Below are 22377 nucleotides of genomic sequence, written 5' to 3'. Positions count from 1 at the left end.
ACATCCGGAGAAGCTGATTCCAGTCTGTACAGAATGATCGTTTAACGTGTCACGTTTATTTTATATTTAAGCCCGCGGTTCCCAGTAAAAATAAAAAAAAAATAAAAAAAACGTGTCCCTGGTGTTGACACAGTTCGTCTTTTGGGTCTTTTTTAATTTGTTTTATTTGTGCGGAAAGAACCAATTTAAGTCATCTCAATAATTTACCCTGACAGTCAGTCTAAAATAAAGCACGATGGATGATTTTTTTCTTTTAAACCATGTTTCTAATGTAATATACAGGACATTATACATTAAAGAGCTTTTTAGTAGTGCCTTCAGAAATAATTGCTAATGATGAGTGGGAGAAATGAGCCAAAAACATGAAATGCTTGGTCTTTCTCTGTTCTAGGTTGGAGAACAGATGACTTTAGTGGAACTGAATTGCGCAAACCTGTTTGGTTTGGTTTCAGACGGAAGTTGGACATGAACAGGACTGCTGGTGCTGAGGAGAGAGCATCCGATCTGCTGCATGTCTCCACAACAACGCCGTGGGATGGGGCAGGAGAATATTCTAGCACAATGTAAATGATTTCTGAGCTCTGTGTATTCCAACGGCCACACGCACTCTGAGCTTAGCCATGGTAGGTTTGGACCAAACTGCCGCAATACCTCCCGGAAACAGTCATGGACAGGGCTCTCTAGCAAGTATCGGAGAGAAGAAATCCTCTAAAAAGTCGCGAGCGAGACGAGGCAAACAAGGCAGGAAGAGAAGGAATAAAAGGAAGAGGAATAACAGGACACCGCCACCGATTTTACCACCGGAGGTAACTACCTTGTTTTGGCCAAGGATTAACATCCAGTAGTCTACTGCAGCAGAACTGATAAACCCCCTCGAACATGGTGGTGTTACATTTTCAATGTTTAGACGCGTTCCCTGTCCAAGGTCTCATATCTGACGAATAAACGCAATTTCTTCTGAAACAATTAACTTTAGTTCCCTGGTGCTCGCAATGGCGGCACCAGTGAACTTAATGAATGGGGGGACAAAGGTGAGTCCTATGAAATTGGTGCAACAATTAATAACAATTTTGATATGACGGAAGTACTGCCGTGTTGGTCACTGCGGTTCTTTTTGAGTGACCTGAATCAATACATTAAAAGATTTGTTCACTAAATCATTAAGTTCCAATAACTACGTTTTCATTTCCTTGCACTATATTAGGCAATTGTCATGGCTTGGTGTGGTATTCATAGAGCTTTAACTGCATTATCTGTTGCTTTACATTTAAAATGGGGAATAAGTGAGGCTTTAGTGACACTAACTTTGCTATTTATTATATAATAATAATAATAATAATAATAATAATAATAATAAGAAGAAGAAGAAGAAGAAGAAGAAGAAGAAGAAGAAGAAGAAGAAGAATTGAACTTTATTGATCTCACAATGGAGAAATTCACTTCTGCATCTTAACTCATCCCCTTGGGAAGCAGTGGGCTGCCACTGTGTGGCGCCTGGGGAGCAATCAGAGGTTAAGGGTCTTGCTCAGGGACCCAGAGTGTAGGCAGTGGGGATTGAACCAGGTAGTTGCAACCTTCTCAGAGCACAAGCACACTGCTGTGACCACTAGGCCACCACACCCCCCATTATAGTAATAATAATATTAATAATAATAGTAATATTAGAACCTTATTTTGAGATTCTAATAACTGGAAGTCAACTTAGATTGAAAAAAGAAGGGGGTGGGGACACATTCACCAGTACACTAGAATCACGAATCAAGGCTGTACTAGACATGCCCAGGAGAGTCGCTCAATCTCAGGAAAAGCGGGAATAAAACATATACTGATTCATGCAGTATAGAAGTGAGTGACTTACCAACTAAACTGTGTAGGAAGTGGTGGCGATGTTTCTGCCACTAACTGCTGTCGTGAATGAGCACGCATTTTCAGCAAGTTTAAGAAGAATACATTCAACGTGACTAATTTGTTTGGTTTGTAAATTAGTTTTGTTGGACTCAAATGACAATAAAATTTAAAGTGGGAAAAATAAAAAGCAAAATGAGAGACTGTTATGAATACTGCACATTTTTATATTAATGAAATATTAACTTAAATGCCACTACAATAACACAAATAGTACCTACTAGTTGATGTTTAGTGGAAAATCAAATATTAAATTAAGAACAAAAAACAAACATACAGATTTAAATATGTGTGACCTACATTAAAAATATAAAAAAAACAAATCTAAAAAAATCAACTAAACAAAAGATATTGTGACACATAGTACAATCTATCTTGCCTTTCCTGCTATTACTCATTCTTCTCTTGTGTCTCCTGCCCATGGTTTCATTGCTCTGTTAAGATGAGGGGGACCTGGGTGACAGGTGTGTGTGTGTGTGTATGTATGATAGCTTGTTTTCATCAGGCTTGACTTGTGATTGTTAGCTTAGAGAAACGGATATCATTCCCTGTGGCATGACAGCATATCCCCTGCAAACGGTGGAATTAAACACTCTGGTCAGTGAATGTTCAGAATCACGAGTGCGACACAATGCGGACGTTCCAGCACAGGGATGTGTCCTGACCTCCTTAACTGTACTGAGAAATGTACGAATCAGTTAATGAAGTTATTCGGTTCAGTTCATTCACTCAAAAACTATGGAACATTAATTTACTGAAATGCGTGCTACTGATGGCTGACTAACAGCTTTTAATGATTCAACAAATGTCAAACAAGAAGCTGAAACTAAGCTGAAACACAGAAAATCTCTTCATCAGATTGGATATAAATATAACAGAGCCTCATCCTGGACCTTCCTTAGACCCTCATCTTTTGTATTATCAGCATTAATGCTAATATAAAACGGTATCTGTTTTATTTTGAATAAAACTTTGTTTAATTAAATTATATAATACTACATATTTAAACTATTGCTCAGAAAGATAATTTAATTAATGGGACTTTTGTGATAAATTTATATGGTTCATTTCTTTGTAATCACTGCACCTTTTTTTAAACAACCCAGAGCTGTATGTTTAAATTGGCACAGAATATTTTGTAGAGAAGAGGAAGGTTCGTTTTTGAACTTACTGTGTAGATGCGTTATATTTTCCCAATTTATTGTGCAAAACCTTTTTTTTTTTTTTTTTTTTGTCAGCAGATAATTGGACCGGTTGCTGGAATGAAAAGTAATGGGTTTTGTCGTATGGCAGCAGGCACTTCCTGTTTACTGTTGCTGCAGTGTGGATTGTGGTTTCGCATTCCAGACTCTGTTGATTTTATCTTAAATCTCTTTGTTGTGACATCTCTCTGTTTCTAACACATAAGCACATTTAAAACATATTTTCTGTTGCTTCACTTCACGTTTGGGAACTCCTGTTCAATTTAGTTAAATTAAATTTTATTCATATTGCGCCAATTCATGATATATGTCATCTCAAGGCACTTTACAAAGTCAAATCCAATCAGATTATACAGATTGGTCAAAAAGTTTCCTATCTAACGAAACCCAGTAGATTGCATTAAGTCTTGTCAAGCAGCATTCACTCCTCATGAAAGAGCCTAGAGCCACAGGGACAGTCGTCTGCATTGTCGATGGCTTTGCAGCAATCCCTCATACTGAGCAAGTATGAAGTGACAGTGGAACGGAAAACTCGTCTTTATGTCATGAACGGAGACAGAGGACCCAGTATTCTGCCAGACACTCAGGTTATGATTTAAGACGGTTTATCAAGTAACAGGTGTAGGGTCGGAACCAGAATGACAGGTAGGCAGAATGATGAAAAGGAATAAACAGAATTTGTAATCCAAAAACACTGTCCAAAATAAAACAGGGTAATCAGAAGGGCAGGAATGTCAAGAGCAGAACGGGGGTCAGACAGGCTCAGGTGTCAGGCAGCAGGTCCGGTATGATACACAGGCAGACAGTCCGATAAGGCACAAAAAACAGATTACACAGGGGTCAGGCTGGCTCAGATATCGGGAGGAATATCTGAGCCAGCCTGAGATCAGAATCAATAGGTCAATCAAAAACAAGAACACTGGATAAGACTCACTGAATGGCTCGTCATAATCTGGCAACGAACAGAGGAGTGAGGCAGGTATAAATAGGGGAGTGAGCAGGTGAACGGAGTAGAAACTAATTACAGGAAAACAGGTGGAACTAATCAAAGGAATAGTAGTGACTGACAAGGAAGTGAGCAGGCAACTAAAGCAAAGTGCAAAAGTAGAACCAAAACAAAACCCAAACTATGACTTAACCTAAACAGAAACTTGAATTGTGACACTAACGGGAGGAAAAACTTCCAGCAGAACCAGGCTCAATGTGAACAGTCATCTGCCTCAACCGACTGGGGGTTAGAGAAGACAGAGCAGAGACTCAAAAAAGAAACAAAAACAAGACAGAAGCACACATTGATCCAGGAATCCTTTCTACGTTACATGGTAATAGTGGATGATATGTCTTCCCTGGATGATGCCACAGCTAGCAGAACACCAGACCAGGTCTACCTATTATGATGAAAAAAAATTACAGAGAACAAAATGTTAAAAGCTGAAATGACAACAAGCAATGGAAATCTGAGAACATTAGAACAACTCAGCAGAGTGAGAAAAATAGACCCTGATATCCTCCAGGAACCTAAGTATATAGCAGCATAACTATAGAGATAGCTCAGGATCACCTAAGCCGCTCTAACTTTAAGCTTTGCCAAAAAGGAACGTTTTAAGTCTGGTCTTAAAAGTAGTCGGGGTGTCTGCCTCACGGACCAAAAATGGGAGTTGGTTCCACAGGGGAGGAGCCTTATAGCTAAAGGATCTGCCTCCCAATCTACGTTTAGAGACTCTAGGAACCACCAGTAGACCTGCAGTCTGAGAACAAAGTGCTCTGTTAGGAAGATACGGGGTAATCAAAACTCTGACATATAATGGAGCTTGATTATTAAGGTCTTTATACGTGAGAAGAAGAATTTTAAATTCTATTCTTGATTTAACAGGAAGCCAATAAAGGGAAGCTAAAATGCCAGTGACATGATCCCTCTTGATGATTTTCATCCGAACTCTTGCTGCAGGGTTTTGGATCAGCACAAGGCTTCAAACTGCATTTTGTGTACTTCCTGATAGTAAAGAATTACAATAGTCCAACGTTGAAGTAACAAATGCATGGACTAGTTTTTCAGCATTACTCCTGGACAGATTATTTCTAATCTTGGCAACTGATTACCCCGTATGTTCCTAACAGAGCACTTTGCTTTCAGACAACAGATCTACTGGTGGTTCGTAGAGTCTATATAAGTAAAATGGGAGGTAGATCCTTTTAGTTATTAGGCTCCTCCCCTGTGAAACGAACTCCCAGTTTTGGTCTGTGAGGCAGACACCCTATCCACTTTAACTATAAGCTTTGTCAAAAAGCCTAGTCGTAAGAGTGGCTTAGATTATATAGGTGAGCTATCTCTGTAGTTATGCTGCTATAGGCTTAGGCTTCTGGAGGACATCAGGGTCTATTTATTTACTCTGCTGAGGTTTCCTGGGGTCCGTTCTTCGTACGTTGCTTAAAACATCCCAGATCAAATGACACATCCAAGATGATTTCATCCGGCTAATCGTGATCCGGCTAATTGGGTTCTTCGAACACACCTGTTGTTTACGATTAGTATGGCTGGATTGAGTTATCTGAGACAACTGCGTGTTCATGGGTTTGTTTAAAAGGGGAAATGTATCGATAGTAGAAACATTGATCAGCAACGCTGCTATTGGCTGTTCAGCATGGCCAAAGAACGCCCACAGTTTTTTCTCCCAAGCAGAACAAGAGCTTTTAATGGAAGGTTATGCCGAATTTGAGTCATTAATTAAAACACCTAAAAATCTGTTAAAGCCAGGAGAGAGGGCTGGCAAAAAGCAGCAGACAAATTAATGCGTAAATACTGTCCATGGTAGATGTTTCTATCACTTTCTACAGTATGAATTTTTGCATTTTAATATTTTCATATTTACTTTGTTCTTTTATGTCAGAGCCTCCATGGGACCCACTAGAACATGGGGACAAGTAAAAGTGAAATACAAGAAAATTCTACAAAATAATAGCCTTTAATTATTATACTTTATTTTAAAAAGGCACTTGTTATGTCAAGAGATCCAAATTTCAGTGTCATTCCTTAGACACGGGAAGTAAAGGACATGTGCAAACTGGGAATTTTAACAAAAAAAAAATCTTTATCCATAAAAAATTAAAATTTTCCTTTTCCAAGTCATCCACAGTTTACACGGTAAAACTGTATTGCTCCGTAGCTAGATAATCCATCCATAATTTTTTCTAATACAATATACGGCTCGACAGGAAGCAAGCCTTTCAAAGTAAAACTAAACTTCACAATAAAATAGCCTGAACAAATCCTCTCACTGAATATGATAAAAATAAAAAGCAAACTATCATACAAATCACTTAAATATTTTATATTTATGGCTCCAACACCACTTTTTCCTCTTTAAAAGCCACTGTTAAATGATGTGTTTGTCTGTTTATAATAGCCACCAAGAAAAATCTCTCTACAATTACACTGTCGCGCTGTGCTACAGGATCCTGTCTATTGCGCAATACACGATTAATTCGAAAAAACTCTGCAAATTATTCTTGCACCTTCCGCAACAGGTTGCAGTCGTAAAAATGGACATGGCTACGGCAGACTTCCCTATCTCCTCCACTTATACAGCCGTGATCTAATCTTGTTTACATGAAATAAGCCTGCTCTCGAACAGGCTTAAGCTAGCGCACATGTTGCTATGACAACAAGTGCAGGATGTCTTTCGAAGAACCAAACGATCCAAGATCATGCCAAATCGTCAACAATGAAATCCTGCTAACTGAGTTAGCGACGTACGAAGAACAGACCCCTGTTCTCTAATTTGCATTGTTTGTTGTTATTTCAACTTTGAATTTTTTGTTCTCTCTGTCATTGTTCTTTTCTTAGTAGAACGCCGTTCTGTTAGTTGTGACATCATTCACTGGAGGCAAATCATCTGCTCTAATCATATAACGTAGAAAGGATTCCTAGGTCAATGTGTGCTTCTGTGCCATTTGTGTCTCTGCTCTGTCTTCTCAAACCTCCAGTTGGTCGAGGCCGATGACTGTTCACACTGAGCCTGGTTCTGCTGGAGGTTTTCCTGCCTGTTAATGGGGAGTGGTCACTCTGCGGTCGCTTCATGCATTCTCAGTATGAGGGATTGCTGCCAAGCCATCGACAATGAAGATGATTGTTAACTGTCAACATCTTTCATGAGGAGTGAATGCTACTACTGACTTTCCTCAGATAGACTTTTTGACCAATCTGTATGATTTGATTTAATTTGACTTTGTAAATTGCCTTGAGGTGTCGTGTTGTGAATTGTTACCATATAAATACAATTGAAAAATAGAATGGAATTAATGTGGTGATCTAAATGACCTTTGAACGTTTTTCGTAGGGCTGGGCGATATTGGGAAATATGGGATGTGGGTGCTGAATATTGCCATATCAATATTATTGCAATATTTAACGTATTTAACACTAATTGTTTTTTAATATCTAATGAAAGTAAAACATTCTTTGTGTCAAAATAAGATGCCTATATGAATTCTGGACTTATTATATTCATGCTAAACAATTATGTGGAGCAAACATTTAACCTATAATCCTGCTAAGACAAAAACATTAACAACATTTTTCCAAAACAATTATTTTATTTATGCTTAACCATGAGGTAAAAACCAATTAATTGTAAAGCAATCTCAAACCAAGAGCTTTAACATGCCGGGTTTTCTGTTAACTTAAAACAAATACAAATAGAAGGTTCTAAAGCTTAACTTAGTTTTACAGCTTTTCTTTTCAATGTTAATTTAAGAATAATGTAAACATATTGAACTAAGAGCTTTGGAATGCTTTGTTTTCTGTAAAAAGTTAATGAATTAAATATCTTAGAAAACAAAGTGCTTTCAGTAATATTTCAAGTCAGCGTCACTCTCAGCTTGTGAAAAGTTGACTCTCGTGCAAGCCCCCGTTGCATCACAGTCTGACATGATGAGCTACCCCTCTCGTCATTTATTGACACGCAAGGTGCATGAGAGGTTGTGGCAGGAACAAACGCAAATTGTTTTACATCAACTGCAAAGTGGTAAACTAACACTAACCCATCACTTAGCCTAACCCTAAACCCAAAGAAACTGGATGCCCCAGTCAGCCACTTACTATACACTACTAAAGCTACCTACAGCAACATTGTATGCTACAAGTTTCGTCGTAGGTCACGTGCGTCACATGACACAATGTCCGCAACCTTTCATGTACCCTGTGCGTCAATATAAGACGAGAGGGGGTACCCCTGTCATGTCAGTATCTGACGCACAGGGGGTTTGACTAGGCATCAATATTTGATGAGTTGAGGGTGAGAACGTGTTAAGTATTTTAACAATGTGTAAACAGTAACCCTGAATCCCAACATTAGTTCAGTTTTTTTTTTACCAGGAAACTAGCATATTCACTTTGGTTTCCAAGAAGTGCACTGGCATGTAACTACATTACCCAACGCACTCAAAAGTCTTTCTGGGGTGTGCTGAGGAACTATATGCCGAGTTTGCTCAAGTATGGAAACTTTTCCATATACTACTGTGTGACTACTGGAACAACAGCAGGAATCTTAAACACTTTTCTTACCGGCTGCCCTTTCAGTGTTTGTTAGTGGGTCCTTGCTTCTCTGCAGTCAGTTTGCAGTGTGTCTCTCACACATACCTGCTGATGAGCACAGCTGCTCTCCCAGGTGTCATTTATGCCCTAATCACTGTCCTTCAGGCAAAGTGCTGGCAGGTCAGTGCAACTAGGTATTTTTTGGGTGATACCATGCACAATTTTGTTTTTTTTAATCCAATATATTTGTCACGGCACTTGAAGAGAGTGCTTCAGGTAAAGGAGGTTAACAGCACTGGATTCACCTTGCATGTTGTACGAACAGGGAGATGAAATACTATCATAAAGCTAGGAGTGCACAATGGGCTGGAAAGGAAACCAGGGTCCAAGGTTTCACTGTTGCGGACCAGACATGGTTCCATTGTAACAGACCTTTGGTTAGGTGTAAGGACTTGTATGACTTTAGTCCACATTAACCTATGTTATTTATGTGAAATTTGGTGAGAAGTCACAAGTCTTTTTGTGATTATCAAGTCGTCTCCAAAAGTTGGATTTATGTCTTCATTCTGACTCAATTCCAAGCCACATAACTCAAGTCTACACCTTTGACCTCTAAAATTCTTTTTCCATTATAAATGTGCTAGTTAAATGTTGCCAAGTTATCTTGATTAGGAAAGCTGTAAATGGTAAGTGGAAGTCTATAGTCTTGATCTTAAACTTTTAACATCCATTTGTCACAATTTGTTTACTGAAGGACCTAGAATCTCTCTCACACACACACACACACACACACACACACACACACACACACACACACACACACACACACACACACACACACACCTAAAGTTGAGAGTCTTTATTGTAGGGATGATGGGTGGTGGAAGATGTGACCGGAGACACAGAACTGCAGAGGATCGGGAGTGCAGGTGATGGCAGGAGCTGACGGCCCGGAGTGAGAATCCATAAAGCTAGGGTGGCTAGGAAAGCAAAGTGCTGCTAGGCTAGCAGGCCTCGTAGCAACACCAGGGCACAGAGCGGAGCTTCTCTAGGGCGGCTAGTCAGGTTAGCAGTTCACTGGAGACACCAGGGCACTGAGCGGAGCTTCTCCAGGGCGGCTTGGCAGGTTAGCAGTTCTCAGGAGACACCAGGACACAGAGCTGAGCTTTCCCAGACCGGCTAGTCAGGTTAGCAGCTCTCTGGAGACACCAGGACACAGAGCAGAGCTTCTCCAGGAACAACAGCAGGGTACAAAGTCTTTCAAAGCAACTGGCAGGACTAACCTTGAACGAGAAACAGAAGTAGGTCTTCCAAGGCAAAAACGAGGACCGGCAAGGGAGTGGTGGATAACAGAAGACGGACCAGCACTAGAGGGAGGTTCAAATAGGAAGGCTAGCAGATGAAATGTGTCTGATTGATTAATTACCAACAGGTGTGACTGACTGCAAGGAGAGTGAAGTGAAGGCTGAGTGGAAGGGAAGGAGGAAACTAAAATTAACAATGAATAAAGTCAAAACATAACTAAAACCCAAACAAGGTGGAAAAACTGAGAATAATAGTAAACCAAAGCCAAATCAAAACTAAACCATGACACCATTCAAAAACAAACACAATGGACACAAGTCTGATATTTTGGAACAACAGAAAAATCTACCCTTGCTGGGCTATGCTCTTTGATATTTAATATTAGTGTATTTTGCATGTTATCAGTGTACTGTTTAGAAATCTCAGATCTGTTCTGTTTCTTTTTGTTTCCAGGCTGAAGAAGGAAACATTGAATACAAGGTAAGTTAGTGTGTTCCAACTAGTTGTTTGGTTTTTCAATCATTTTTAAAAAAAAAATCTTGTTTTATGTGTTACTCTGTCTTACCTGTTGGTCTGCCCCTGTCTCTCCCTCACTTTGACTCCCTTCCTCAAACCATCAATGTCCTTGCATGGCATTAATACATTACATATTGATATGGTAATATACAGTATAACGAATTCACTCAAAAAGATAAAAAACAGCATCTGTTAAAGCTTTTCTTATACATAAAGATTTTGTAATAACTGATTTGCAGATGTGGTTAGGCTCATACACTGTCACATGTGTTAACAGTATAACCTAACCCTGACATTATAAGCATTCACTGATTTATTTTAAGACCTCACCTCCTGCCCTGTACCATCCTCTTCTTTTTTCTGTAATTGTGCTGCTGCATTGCTGCTCCTAAACTTACAAAATAACTTTAGAGATGCATGTCAAAGATACAGCACTTGAGCATAAAGGTGGTACATTTTAAAAACAAATGGGGAAAAACATCCACCACTTAATATGAAAAGTATTTCACCATATACACTTGCAGAACACTAGTGAATTGTTCTAGTGCAGCTGATAACTAACCCAAACCTTTATTGCACTTCACCCTTAGTCTCCCACCTTTTAATGCTTCAACTGCCTTGCCACTTATTTATCGATCATTGTGATATTGCACATAATGTCAGACATGTTAAATAGCCATGACTCATTACAAGAAAACAAAGTCCTGATGTTGTTTTAGCCTTTTCTTTGGTGGTGGCATTTTGCTGAGAGATTAAAAAAGCATTGTTTGGTGTTGACATTAAGTTAGCAGTTCAATAATTGATGGGTGCCCATCCCACGAATAAAATGACTTAACTCAAAAGATATGGTTTCTAAATATAAATGTCAACTAACCACAAGACGATTTAAACCAACCATATTCATGACAACATTCCCTACCGTGCATTTTACCTCGTTATGAGGTCTCTGGTCAGACTGTTGCTGGTAACGCATCATTGCACGTCTGTTCTGCCCCGCTTCCCAAATACTCAGAGCAACTAAAATTCAGCACACCTGTAGACCCACTAAGAAATTAGTCATAGGCTATAGTGAAAACTGCACTATGATAAAACCCCGACAAAATCCTGGCCATTATTTTGACAAATTAGCACACATTTTGTTGAAATCCTGCGTTTGTGTCTGAAATTGTCATTGTGGTGCCCTCCTAGGGTTAAACAGTCATTTGGAATTTGAAAATGTATTGCTATTGCTATATTCAAAAATGTTAGTGACTCTGCCACTGTAGATATATGGCAAGCCCTTTTAACAGGCAGTCGTAAATTTAACTTCAGGAATTACCATTATAACATTATTTTGACTTGGGGATTTTACTTAACAAATATCACAGCCATTAAGTTCTTGTAAATACTTAGTTTGCCCTTTCTCCCATGGTAGCTGTACAGGTCAGCAAGGCAAATTCAAAGCAATCTTGGTAGGATCTTGTAAACCGCAGCTCTCAGGTCCTTCCCTCCAATAACAACCAGGACATTGATCTAAAAAAAACACAAAAACACCTTGCATTTTTAAAGAATGATATAGACAGCTCTGGACTCCAGCGTGGCAGCGGGAAGGGTGAGTTCATCCAGTGGGTCCACCTCTTCCACAGAATTAGTGGATGTGGAAGTAGTGTTAATTTCGTCAGACGAGACAAGACTAAATATGTTCGTCAACCACCTTTTTTTTCATGACTAAGACGAGGCTATGACAAGACTGCACTATTCTCCAAAGACGCTGACAAAGACTAAATTAACAGGCATTATTGTTGACCAAAAAAGACGAGACTAAAATGTTTTGCATAAAATAAAAACTAAGATAAAATCTCTCTTTAGTTTTCGTCTTGATCTACAATCCTCTACTTTTTCATCACGAGATAGAATATTCTTCTTCTTGATTTTTATTGGCGGTTGGCAAAAAACGTTTAGGTGAGCATTACCACCACCATCTGGTATGGAGTGTGGACCGCAGATAGAATATTCAACTGTTACGCGTTCAAAATATTCCGAATGAGTGCTATTGCTGCCAGCCTGTGTAGTGTAGCGAACACCAGAGATTTCTGTAGAGCCAGCGACCAACACATCATGCTAGGGAGAAAGAAGAGGCTCAATGTTTGTGCGCACTTTAAATACAATGACACTGAAAAAAAGTCTGAATGTGTCATTCTAACCGATGGGAAGCAGTGTGGACAAAAGATGTCGGGGAAAAACACCACTAACCTGAAGCGGCATCTTAAGGCTAACCACCCAGATATTCAGGTAAGTTAACTTAAATTAACGTCTCATAAGCTGATGTTGATTTTAGGCATCTACGCTATAACGTTTAATCAACCAGTTTAATCAACATACATTATGCAGGTTATATTTTATAATGTTAGCCATTATACCCGACTTGCTAGTTGGCTATCAAGTTGTGAAGGGGATAAAAATCGGTTTTAAGTTAGATTGAGCTCCTAGGATCTAGCTATGCATGTTACATTTTTAGTTTAACATTAACTGTTAGCCTTCTAGTTGGCTATCATATTAAAAGGTTACATGCTATAAAGGCTGCTAGTAGCTCACGTTAGAATTTGTAGCAATGAAACAGGATTTACATGTAAAACACATAATCTCAAAGGCTAGCGTTAGCTAACCCTTATCAGTGTTAACCATAGACAATATATACGTAGACGCGTTGTTGGGCGCAGGTTTGCACGTCAACGTCACCGCCATATTGTACGTGGCAGAAAAAAGTTAAGTTCTGTTGTAGTGAACGTGGATCAGAGAAGATGCCTCATTCCTGTGCTGCATGGAAATGTATTCAGGCTGTTTTTACTACTTGTATCTGCCTTCCATAAACTAAGGCTGCACCATGTTGCAAAACTGGACATACTAAAGCTGCAGAGTTGCAACACTAGGAAAAAGCTGTGCAAGACCATTTTTTGTCAAGGTTTTTAGCTTGCATGCAGTACAGACAACTGTAGGGTGACCATATTTTCATCTGGGAAAACCAGGACACCTTGGAGCGGGGGGGGGGGGGGGGGGGGGGGGGGATGGTTGTTGGGAATCTCTGTTTCCATGCATAGAGATGTCTGTGGCATGCAATGCACTCACTTAACATAGGCCTACGTAATCCTACAATAACATGATATTTACAGTTGGTTTATTAAAAATACTTTTCAGTAAAAGTCAACAGCAATAACTCCAATAACAAATGATAATTTTATTCATTTGTTATTGGACCCGGTCTGAAAGCGGGGAAACTCTTTTATAAATCGTTGGTAAACATACATTTGCGCTTCGGCATGTTGTTGGCGTACTGACAGCCACGCTATCTATCTTCTGAGTAAGAACAGGGCTGCCCGCACTGACGCGGCTCAGGGATTACGTCACACGCAGCGCTGTGCGCAGTGCCCTAGTGCCTGTCAATTTAATGGTCCAATGAAGGTAATTTAAAAAACAGGACATTTCCTCACTTTCTAAAAAAAACCCGGGACGCCCGGGACAGGACGTGAAATACGGACATGTCCCGGGAAATACGGACGTTTGGTCACCCTAGACAACTGTATTTAGACATAGATGTGCAAATATAGATTTTCAAGTATTATAAATAAGCCAAATAAATAGCTGTGTGATTATTCATATATATATATATATATATATATATATATATATATATATATATATATATATATATATATATATATATATATATATATATGTATATATATATATATATATATATATATATATATATATATATATGTATATATATGTATATGTGTGTGTATATATATTTGTGTGTGTGTGTATATGTGTATGTGTTATGAATATAAGGATCAATTAGTTAAATCTAATCATTGTGGTCTTCATTATTTCATAAAACCGTGTCACATATGAACCTTTAGGAACAGACTTTTTGGGGGAGTATTAAAGAGGTAAAATTACTAATATGAGAAAAAAAAGACTTAGGACAATAAAGTAAAAAAAACATAAAAGTGGTAATGTTATGAGAAAAACGTCATATTATGAGAATTAAGAGGGAACATTTCCAGAATGTTCACAATTTGCAGAATTATTTCACTCCTGGAGTAATAGGGCCAGATTAGATTATTTTAATTATTTTTATTCTTTACGAGAATAAATTCAGGAGAATGAAGCTAAAGGGATACGAAAATAAACTTGTAATATTGCAAAAATAAAAATATTACGAATACAAAGTATATTCTGAGATTAAAGTCCCTCTGATACTGTTTAAGTGACTGAGTAACTGCAGATTTGCCACATTTAACATGGCTGACGCATCGCAGCATAGGCAGAACCTGCCCAACGACGCGTCTACTCTTATATTATGTCTATGGTGTTAACACTGCTGCTTTTGGATACTTGCAAGTGTAATGGCAAGTGATCGTTTCAGTCCTAGATTGTTGAACTAGCTGTCTAACATTCTAAAATCTTGAAAACAGCATGGTATTGACTAGTTGCACAAAAGGCTCCCTGGTGGAGTTGTCTATCCCCGGTGGAGCATTTTAGCTGTATGTAGCCTAATATTATTGTGTTATATTCTGCTCCTTGCATGTTTACTTAGACCCTGGATACCTTGTTTGGCCAATAATAACACGTTATTATGCGTTTTAACACACACATAAATCCTTCTATATCTTAACTGTTAATTCGAGTTCACCAAGAGCCACTCCTGCAGCAAACCAATTGACACATGAGCATGAACTTTTTATGTTGCGTGTGTATGCCCTCATACCATAATCAAAATGAATGTAATTAGGCATAAAATCCAATTTATGTAAGAAAAAGTTTAATTATTACATGTAATATTACTCGAAATATCCTCAATAATGGTGTGTGCACTACCATGTATAACTTGCAATAAGTTGGTAATTTAATTTGTCATATAAAATATATCCACCTGATTGGATTAATCAGTATTTATGGATAAATATAGCTGAGTGTCATCAGCATAACCAGTGCCGGTCCGAGCCCCTTGGGGGCCCTAAGCAGAATTTGATTTGGGGGCCCCCCTCCCACCATGCAGAATCACCTATGCTAGAAGATGATTGATACAAATGTCACGTTATAATGTTATAGGGAATATTATAATTATAATCAAATAGTTTTTATTGATTTTTCATATTGAAACAAAAGACATCCCATTAAAAACATACAGAACAAAAGAGTAGGACTCAAAATTTACGTCACAAAAACAGCTCAAAAAACACAGACAAACTAACTACAAGACAGATCCTACTACCATACACACCAGCCATGTTCCAGTTAACTCTAGATACATATAATTATTATCATTGTGGTTGTTATTGCCATTCAAACCTGAGGAAAAAAGGGGGGTGGCGAGGCTGCTTGTTATGCTGAAGCAGATGAAGATTCAGATTCAAAATAGGAAATAAAAGGTTGCCAGACTTTGAAATATCTCTTAGTGTTTCCCTGTAAAGTAATTCAAAGATGTTCCAACTTTAGGTGTGCCATCACCTCCTCTACCCATCTTTTGCGAGTTGGCGGTGCTGCCTTTATCCAATTAAATAAAATCAATCTCCTGGCCAACAATGATGAAAATGCCATTGCTTTCCTTTGACAGTCGTTAATTCTGTTTCCCCCAGTGCCACACCAAAAAACACCAAAGAAAATGGTTAAATATTTTTCTTGTAAATGGATGAAAAGGTTTTGAAGATTTTGATCCAGAATTCTTTGAGCCTGGGGAGAGACCAGAACATTTGAGATGTGTTGGCTGGAACATGTTTACATGTAGGGCAAGTCGGATCAGCTCCTTGGTAAATTCTTGCCAATTTGTCCCTCGTGAAATGAAGTCTATGTACCACTTTAAACTGTGTTAGTCCATGTCCAACAAATACAGAAGAAGAATGTATGTGTTCTACTGCCCACCTCCATTCATTATTTGATATGTCCAGCTCTAATTCTTCCTCCCATTTCCTTTTTATGTAGGCAAGGGATGGGGAAGCCACCCTCTGGATATTTACACAGAGCATAGAAACCGACCCCTTAGTAGTCAGATTCATATCCAATAGCCCATCTATCCACCCACTCTGTGGTGATTCAAGAGATGAGAATGTCTTTTCACAAAATCTCAAATCTGAAAGTATCTGAAGTAATTACTTTTTAAGGGGATTCCATATTCCTTTTCCAGCTGAGCAGCAGACACAAGTACACCATCTTTAACCAGATTTTTAACAGATTCCACCCCAGCTCTTTACCATTCCTCAAATGCTGTTCCTCCCAGAGCTGGAGAGAACAGGTGATTGGCATAAACTGGAGCAGACAGGAGGCATTTCTGTTTTTAAAATGAGTTCTGAATTGGACCCAGATTTTGATATAGTTTCATACAACAGAGTTATTTGTGTATAGGTGCTTGTTTAGGGGCAGAGGGGTACAAATCAGGGAACACAGGGATATTGGGCTAGATGCATATCTTTCCATATGTACCCATACTGGGGTTTCCACATCATGTAACTGCGAGACCCAAAATAGCAACTTATGTAGATTAGCTGCCCAGTAATAATGCATATATTTTGGTAGGGCTAGGCCCCCCTCCCCTCTCTGTCTCTCTAGAAACTATCTTCTTATCCGGGGGACTGTTTTTTTTTTCCCCATATAAAGGTAGATGTTAGGGGTGGGCGATATATCGAGTATACTCGATGTATCTGAAGTTCTCCTCCGATAGTTAAAATGACTTTATCACGACCATCGCGTGAAAATTGAGCCGCTGTATTTAATTCACTGTGAATTTAGTTTTTCCCACATGCTGTGAATGCATCACCCGCTCCTCCTCCAAACCAGTAAGCGCTCTGGCATGCACACACAACAACGAGCACGTACGCTTATCTGTGTTGACGAGACAGCGATTGGATTTCACAAGAAGGATGTCGAACAAAATGCGGTAATTTGCAAAACATCCTGTAACACCATTGCCACAAAAGGTAGCACTAACACAAATTTGTTCCACCTAAAAACTCATCCAGTGCAAAAAGAAGAGTATTGTATATTCAACATGTCGACGCCCCCCCCCCCCCCCCAACACACACACACCGAAGGAAACTTTAATTAAACTAGCCCTTCTAGTTGGTGACTTCCTCACCAACAGACCTCAGTCGGTCCGGGTCGGACAGAACACCTCTGATGTCGTCACCCTCAGCACGGGCTCCCCTCAGGGCTGCGTCCTGAGCCCCCTGCTGTTCACCCTGATGACACACGACTGCGTCCCCAGGTTCACCACCAATCACATCGTGAAGTTTGCAGACGACACAACGGTGGTGGGCCTGATCAGAGACGACAACGACCAGGACTACAGAGAGGAGGTGGAGCAGCTGGTGGGTTGGTGCAGAGACAACAGCCTGATCCTGAACGTGGAGAAGACGAAGGAGCTCATCGTCGACTTCAGGAAAAACCGGCCTCACCATGCTCCACAGCTCATCAACAACTCAGCGGTGGAGGTGGTCAGCAGCACCAAGTTCCTGGGGGTGCACATCACGAACAACCTCACCTGGACTGTGAACACCACGTCACTGGTGAAGAGGGCACAGAAGCGACTGTACTTTCTGCGGAGGATGAGGAGAGCCCGCCTGCCCCCGCCCATCCTCACAACCTTCTACAGAAGCACCATAGAGAGTATTCTGACCAGCTGTCTCTCTGTGTGGTGTGGAGGCTGCAGTGCCTCCGACTGGAAGAACGTGAGGAGAGTGGTGAGGACAGCAGAAGGGATCATCGGGGCTCCTCTTCCCTCCATTAAGGACATTTCATCGCAGCGCTGTGTGTCTCGAGCCCGTAACATCATCAGGGACCCCTCACACCCCCACCATGGACTATTCTCCCTGCTGCCCTCTGGAAAGAGGTTCCGCAGCATCCGCTGCAGGTCCACTAGGTTCAGCAAAAGCTTTTTCCCTGCTGCCATCAGACTGTTGAACTGCTGACTGTTGAACTGCTGAAGTACAAAAGTGTACCACACTAGATTCGCTGATTTGCACATTTGCACATTTGCACATTGTATCGTATCCTGAAAAATTGAGGCTGCACCTTAACCGGAAACGCACTGCAAAACTGTGTACAATGCAACTGTCTACTTTTAAATCACTGCTGCACCCTACTGCATATTTGTCTACATTTGGTTTACATTGTTTACATTTCAACTGCCTACTGTTCACTGCTGCACTTTATCCGGAAGCAAATTGAAATTTATCCTGTAAGTGACTGCGATTGATCACTGCACTTTATCCTGTACTGTAATTCACTGCAAGGTATCCTGTAGAGTTACTGCAATATTTCTGAGCTGTGTGAAAACGAAATTTCGTTCTGTATGCACTCTGTGTATACAAAATGACAATAAAGAAAGTCTAAGTCTAAGTCTAAGTCCTAAAACTGTTGAAACCAGCATCTTCTTTTGCTAAATCCCATATGACAGAAAAAACAAAACGTTTATTTAAATATTCCCAGCACCTAAAGAGCAACAGAAATATTTTTGAGATGCTCTGAATATGTAGCTGTGACTGTTCAGTTGATTTTATAGTCACAATACAAGCTTTTGTTTTTTTGGATTGTCACATTTTTATTATATACTTTTTTATGTCTTAAGCACAAAAGAGCACCTTTTAATTCAGGTTTATTTTGTCAGATTTTCCCTGGTGTTCCTTTTGGCTGCTGGGATGTTCTGTTTTTAAGGTCCAGTGTTGACCATGAAAGAACTTTAATGTTACAATATTGTAATTTGTGAAAAGCTTCTATGTGCAGCTGTGGTTAAAATAAAATAAAAAATAAAACATTTTAAATTCATGTTTATTTTGCAATCAATATTCAAACAAAGAAAATTGACATGTTAATATGAGATATACCAATGAAACATTTTAAGCACTATGAGGCTAAAAACATTTGTTATTCAAGGTTATTTGAACATATTGCGATATATATCGTATATCGTGATATAGCCCAAAGATATCGGGATATTAGATTTTCTTCATATCGCATACCCCTAGTAGATGTACATTTATTTAATTTAAAAAAAAATATGTAGGAATAAAAATTGGTATTGTCTGAAATAAGAACAGGAACTTTGGCATTACGATCATTTTGAGAGTTTATCTTACCTGCCAATGATATTGGAAGAGATGACCACCTTTCCACATCTGATTTTGCCTTATCCGCTGTTACTATAAAATTGTGCTTAAATAAATCTTTATATTTGCTTGTTACCGTAACACCTAAATATGTGAATTTATAAATGGTTGTAAAAGTATAGGCCTGGAATGATAGTCTCCTCGACTGTTCATTAAAGGCATACTATGCAACATTTTTCAGTTAATTAATGTGTTCCATACCGTTTTGAATGATTAAGTGAGTCATTTCAGGTCGAACAAAGGTTTTCTCGGCCGCCCTGGTGGTCTGTGGGGGAAATATCGTACTTGCAATTGCAAGAGCCCTTGGCCCGCACCCACAAGTCTCGTGCAAGACCGCGAGAGTCGGTCTTGCTTTACGGCGAGAACTCCATGTGTTTTTGCCCTGCCATTCACTATATGCACGCGCGAAAGCAACAACAAAGAACCGCGTGTTAACGTCAAATAAACATGCAAGTATATCAAGTTTTATTATTATTATTATTTTCTTTTTCTTTTTTAAATTTTTTTTTTTGAATGTTGGTGAGGCGGTACCGCGGCGGCCGCAGCGAGGCGAGATAGTGCTGCGGGAAACCCTGATGTTCATACTTTCACTGTGTTAGTCATTGTTTGTACTGCCGTTTTTTGTACTTTTCGTTGTGTTCGCCTGTCTGCTAAACTCAAAACAACCGCGCCTGGCTTGACGGAGCTACCAGAACAGCTGAGCATCTTTATGACAGTGCACTTTTACTTTCGCCCTCTGGGGGGAGCCTCGCTGGAAAATCAACCCCGGTTGCATAGTATACCTTTAATTGGGAAAAACAATTTTTTCTAGATTAATTTTATAACCCGAAACCCTCCCGAACTTTTTTTTTTTTTTCCGGCTCTAGTGGCTCGCTTTTTCCGAAAGTAGGCTGACAGGAAGGGGGGTAGAAGAGGGGGAGAGACATTCGGCAAAGGACCGCGGGTCGGATTCGAACCCGGGTCGACCGCGTCGAGGACCAAGGCCTCTGTATATGGGTCGCGCTACCCGCTGCGCCACATGCGCGCCCCATCCCGAACTTTTCAATAATGAGAGCCACCGAAATGCTTGTGGCAGGATGTGACAGGAAAAGGAGAAGGTCGTCAGCCTATGGCGAAAGTTTATGATTTTGCATCCCCCTGTGTATTCCCCCCAGTTTAGCAGCATTCCCCAACATTATTGGAAGGGGCTCGATTGCCACATGAAAGAGCAGGGGTGACAGAGGACACCCCTGTCTTGTTCCCCCGAAACAGAGGGAATGGTTCAAATATTATGTTATTCATTCTTACCATATCTTGGGGATTCGCATATATTAATTCAATCCACGAACGAAATTTAGGACCAAATCCCAATCTCTCAAGGATGTTAAACAAATTTAGACACTGTATTCTATCAAAGGCTTTGTGGGCATCTAGGGATATTACAATCTCTTGGTCAATGTTATCATCAGCAGTGTATATCAAATTAAAAAGGCGACGGAGATTACTGGGAAGTTGTTAACCAGCAACAAATCCTGTCTGGTCAGGATGTATTATATTACTTATAACAGGCTCAATCCTTGCTGCTAGTACTTTGGTCAATATTCTATAATGACATCCGAATAGACTCACTGGACGAAAGGATTCACATTTAAGTGGATTTTTATTTTTCTTAAGGGTCACCGAAATCATAGCCTGTGACTGTAGCGAATATTATAAACGAATACAGTGAGGTTATGTATTAATATAAAATAAATTAATAAACGATACAAAAAATACTTCAATCTTTTTTTTAAACTTCTGAATACAAACTGTCACAAAACATATTAAATAAATTCTTTCATCACCATTCATTCATTCATTTATATCACTTGTTTGAGTTATTGAATTGTTAATTCTAAAAAATAAAATAAAAAATGAGGAGCCCCCTGGCCACCAGGGGCCCCCAAGTGGCTGCTTAGTTCGCTTGTGCCTCAGGCCAGCCCTGAGCATAACAGTGGAAAATAATCCCATGCTGTCTGATAATTTTGCTAATCAGAAGCATATATATATTGTAAAGAGTATTGGTCCAAGGACTGGACCCTGTGGTACTACACAAGTGACCCTAGAGTTTAAAAAATATTTATTATTAACATGAACAAACTGGAATCTGTCTAATAGATACCAGCCTAATGCTTTCCCCTTAATCCCTACAGTATGCTCAAGTCTGTAGGAGAATATTGTGATCAACTGTATCAAATGCAGCACTGAGATCTAACAGGACAAGTACAGACATAAGTCTATTATCTGAGGCCATGAGAATGTCTTTAGAAACTGAGCTGTTTCAGTGCTATTATGAGCTCTGAAGCCTGACTGAAACTCCTCAAGTAGGTCATTACTTTGTAAATGTTCACATAGTTGATTAGCAACTACTTTCTCAAGAATGTTCGATAGGAAAAGAAGATTAGATATAGGTCTGTAGTTTATTAACTCATCTTGATCAAGAGAAGGTTTCTTAAGTAAAGGTATAACACCAGCTACTTTAAAAGCCTGTGGTACATATCCATTTACTAAGGATAGATTAATCATGTCAAAAATAGGGCCAATGATCAAACGGAATATCTCCTTAATCAAGATGGTGCTGCGCAGTCAGCTGCCAGTCACCTCGGCTCCGTCTTTTCTTTTCCTACTTTATCTTCTTTATAGTGTTTTTTGGAGTGTTTTCATATTAGTGAATACCGTATCTGTCATGATTTTGTCGAGGATGAACCCGGACACAGCACGCACACACAGAGTAGGATTTAAGAGAGTTTATTGC

The 22377-nt window shown here is 39.5% G+C and overlaps 1 protein-coding gene across 4 annotated transcripts in view; it reads left to right on the top strand.

Annotated features, from left to right (window-relative positions):
• The first annotated feature begins 447 nt into the window (after positions 1–447).
• The window catches only part of LOC105922918 (GTP-binding protein 2-like), a 245600-nt gene continuing 223670 nt past the window's right edge, over positions 448–22377 (top strand). For 2 of the 4 annotated variants that reach the window (XM_036134215.1, XM_036134214.1), the window contains exons 1-2: positions 448–806; positions 10399–10425. In XM_036134215.1, the coding sequence (XP_035990108.1) occupies positions 621–806; positions 10399–10425 (213 nt within the window). In that variant the 5' untranslated portion in view covers positions 448–620. Of the gene's footprint in view, positions 807–10398; positions 10426–12654; positions 12733–22377 lie in introns of all 4 variants that reach the window. The other 2 variants (XM_036134213.1, XM_036134212.1) reach the window with 2 other exon arrangements.

The sequence above is a fragment of the Fundulus heteroclitus genome, unplaced genomic scaffold (assembly GCF_011125445.2).
Source record: "Fundulus heteroclitus isolate FHET01 unplaced genomic scaffold, MU-UCD_Fhet_4.1 scaffold_77, whole genome shotgun sequence".
In the NCBI taxonomy this organism is placed as follows: Eukaryota; Metazoa; Chordata; class Actinopteri; order Cyprinodontiformes; family Fundulidae; genus Fundulus; species Fundulus heteroclitus.
The sequence above is the reverse complement of the archived record's forward strand: the minus strand, read 5'-3'. Positions and strand labels throughout refer to the sequence as shown.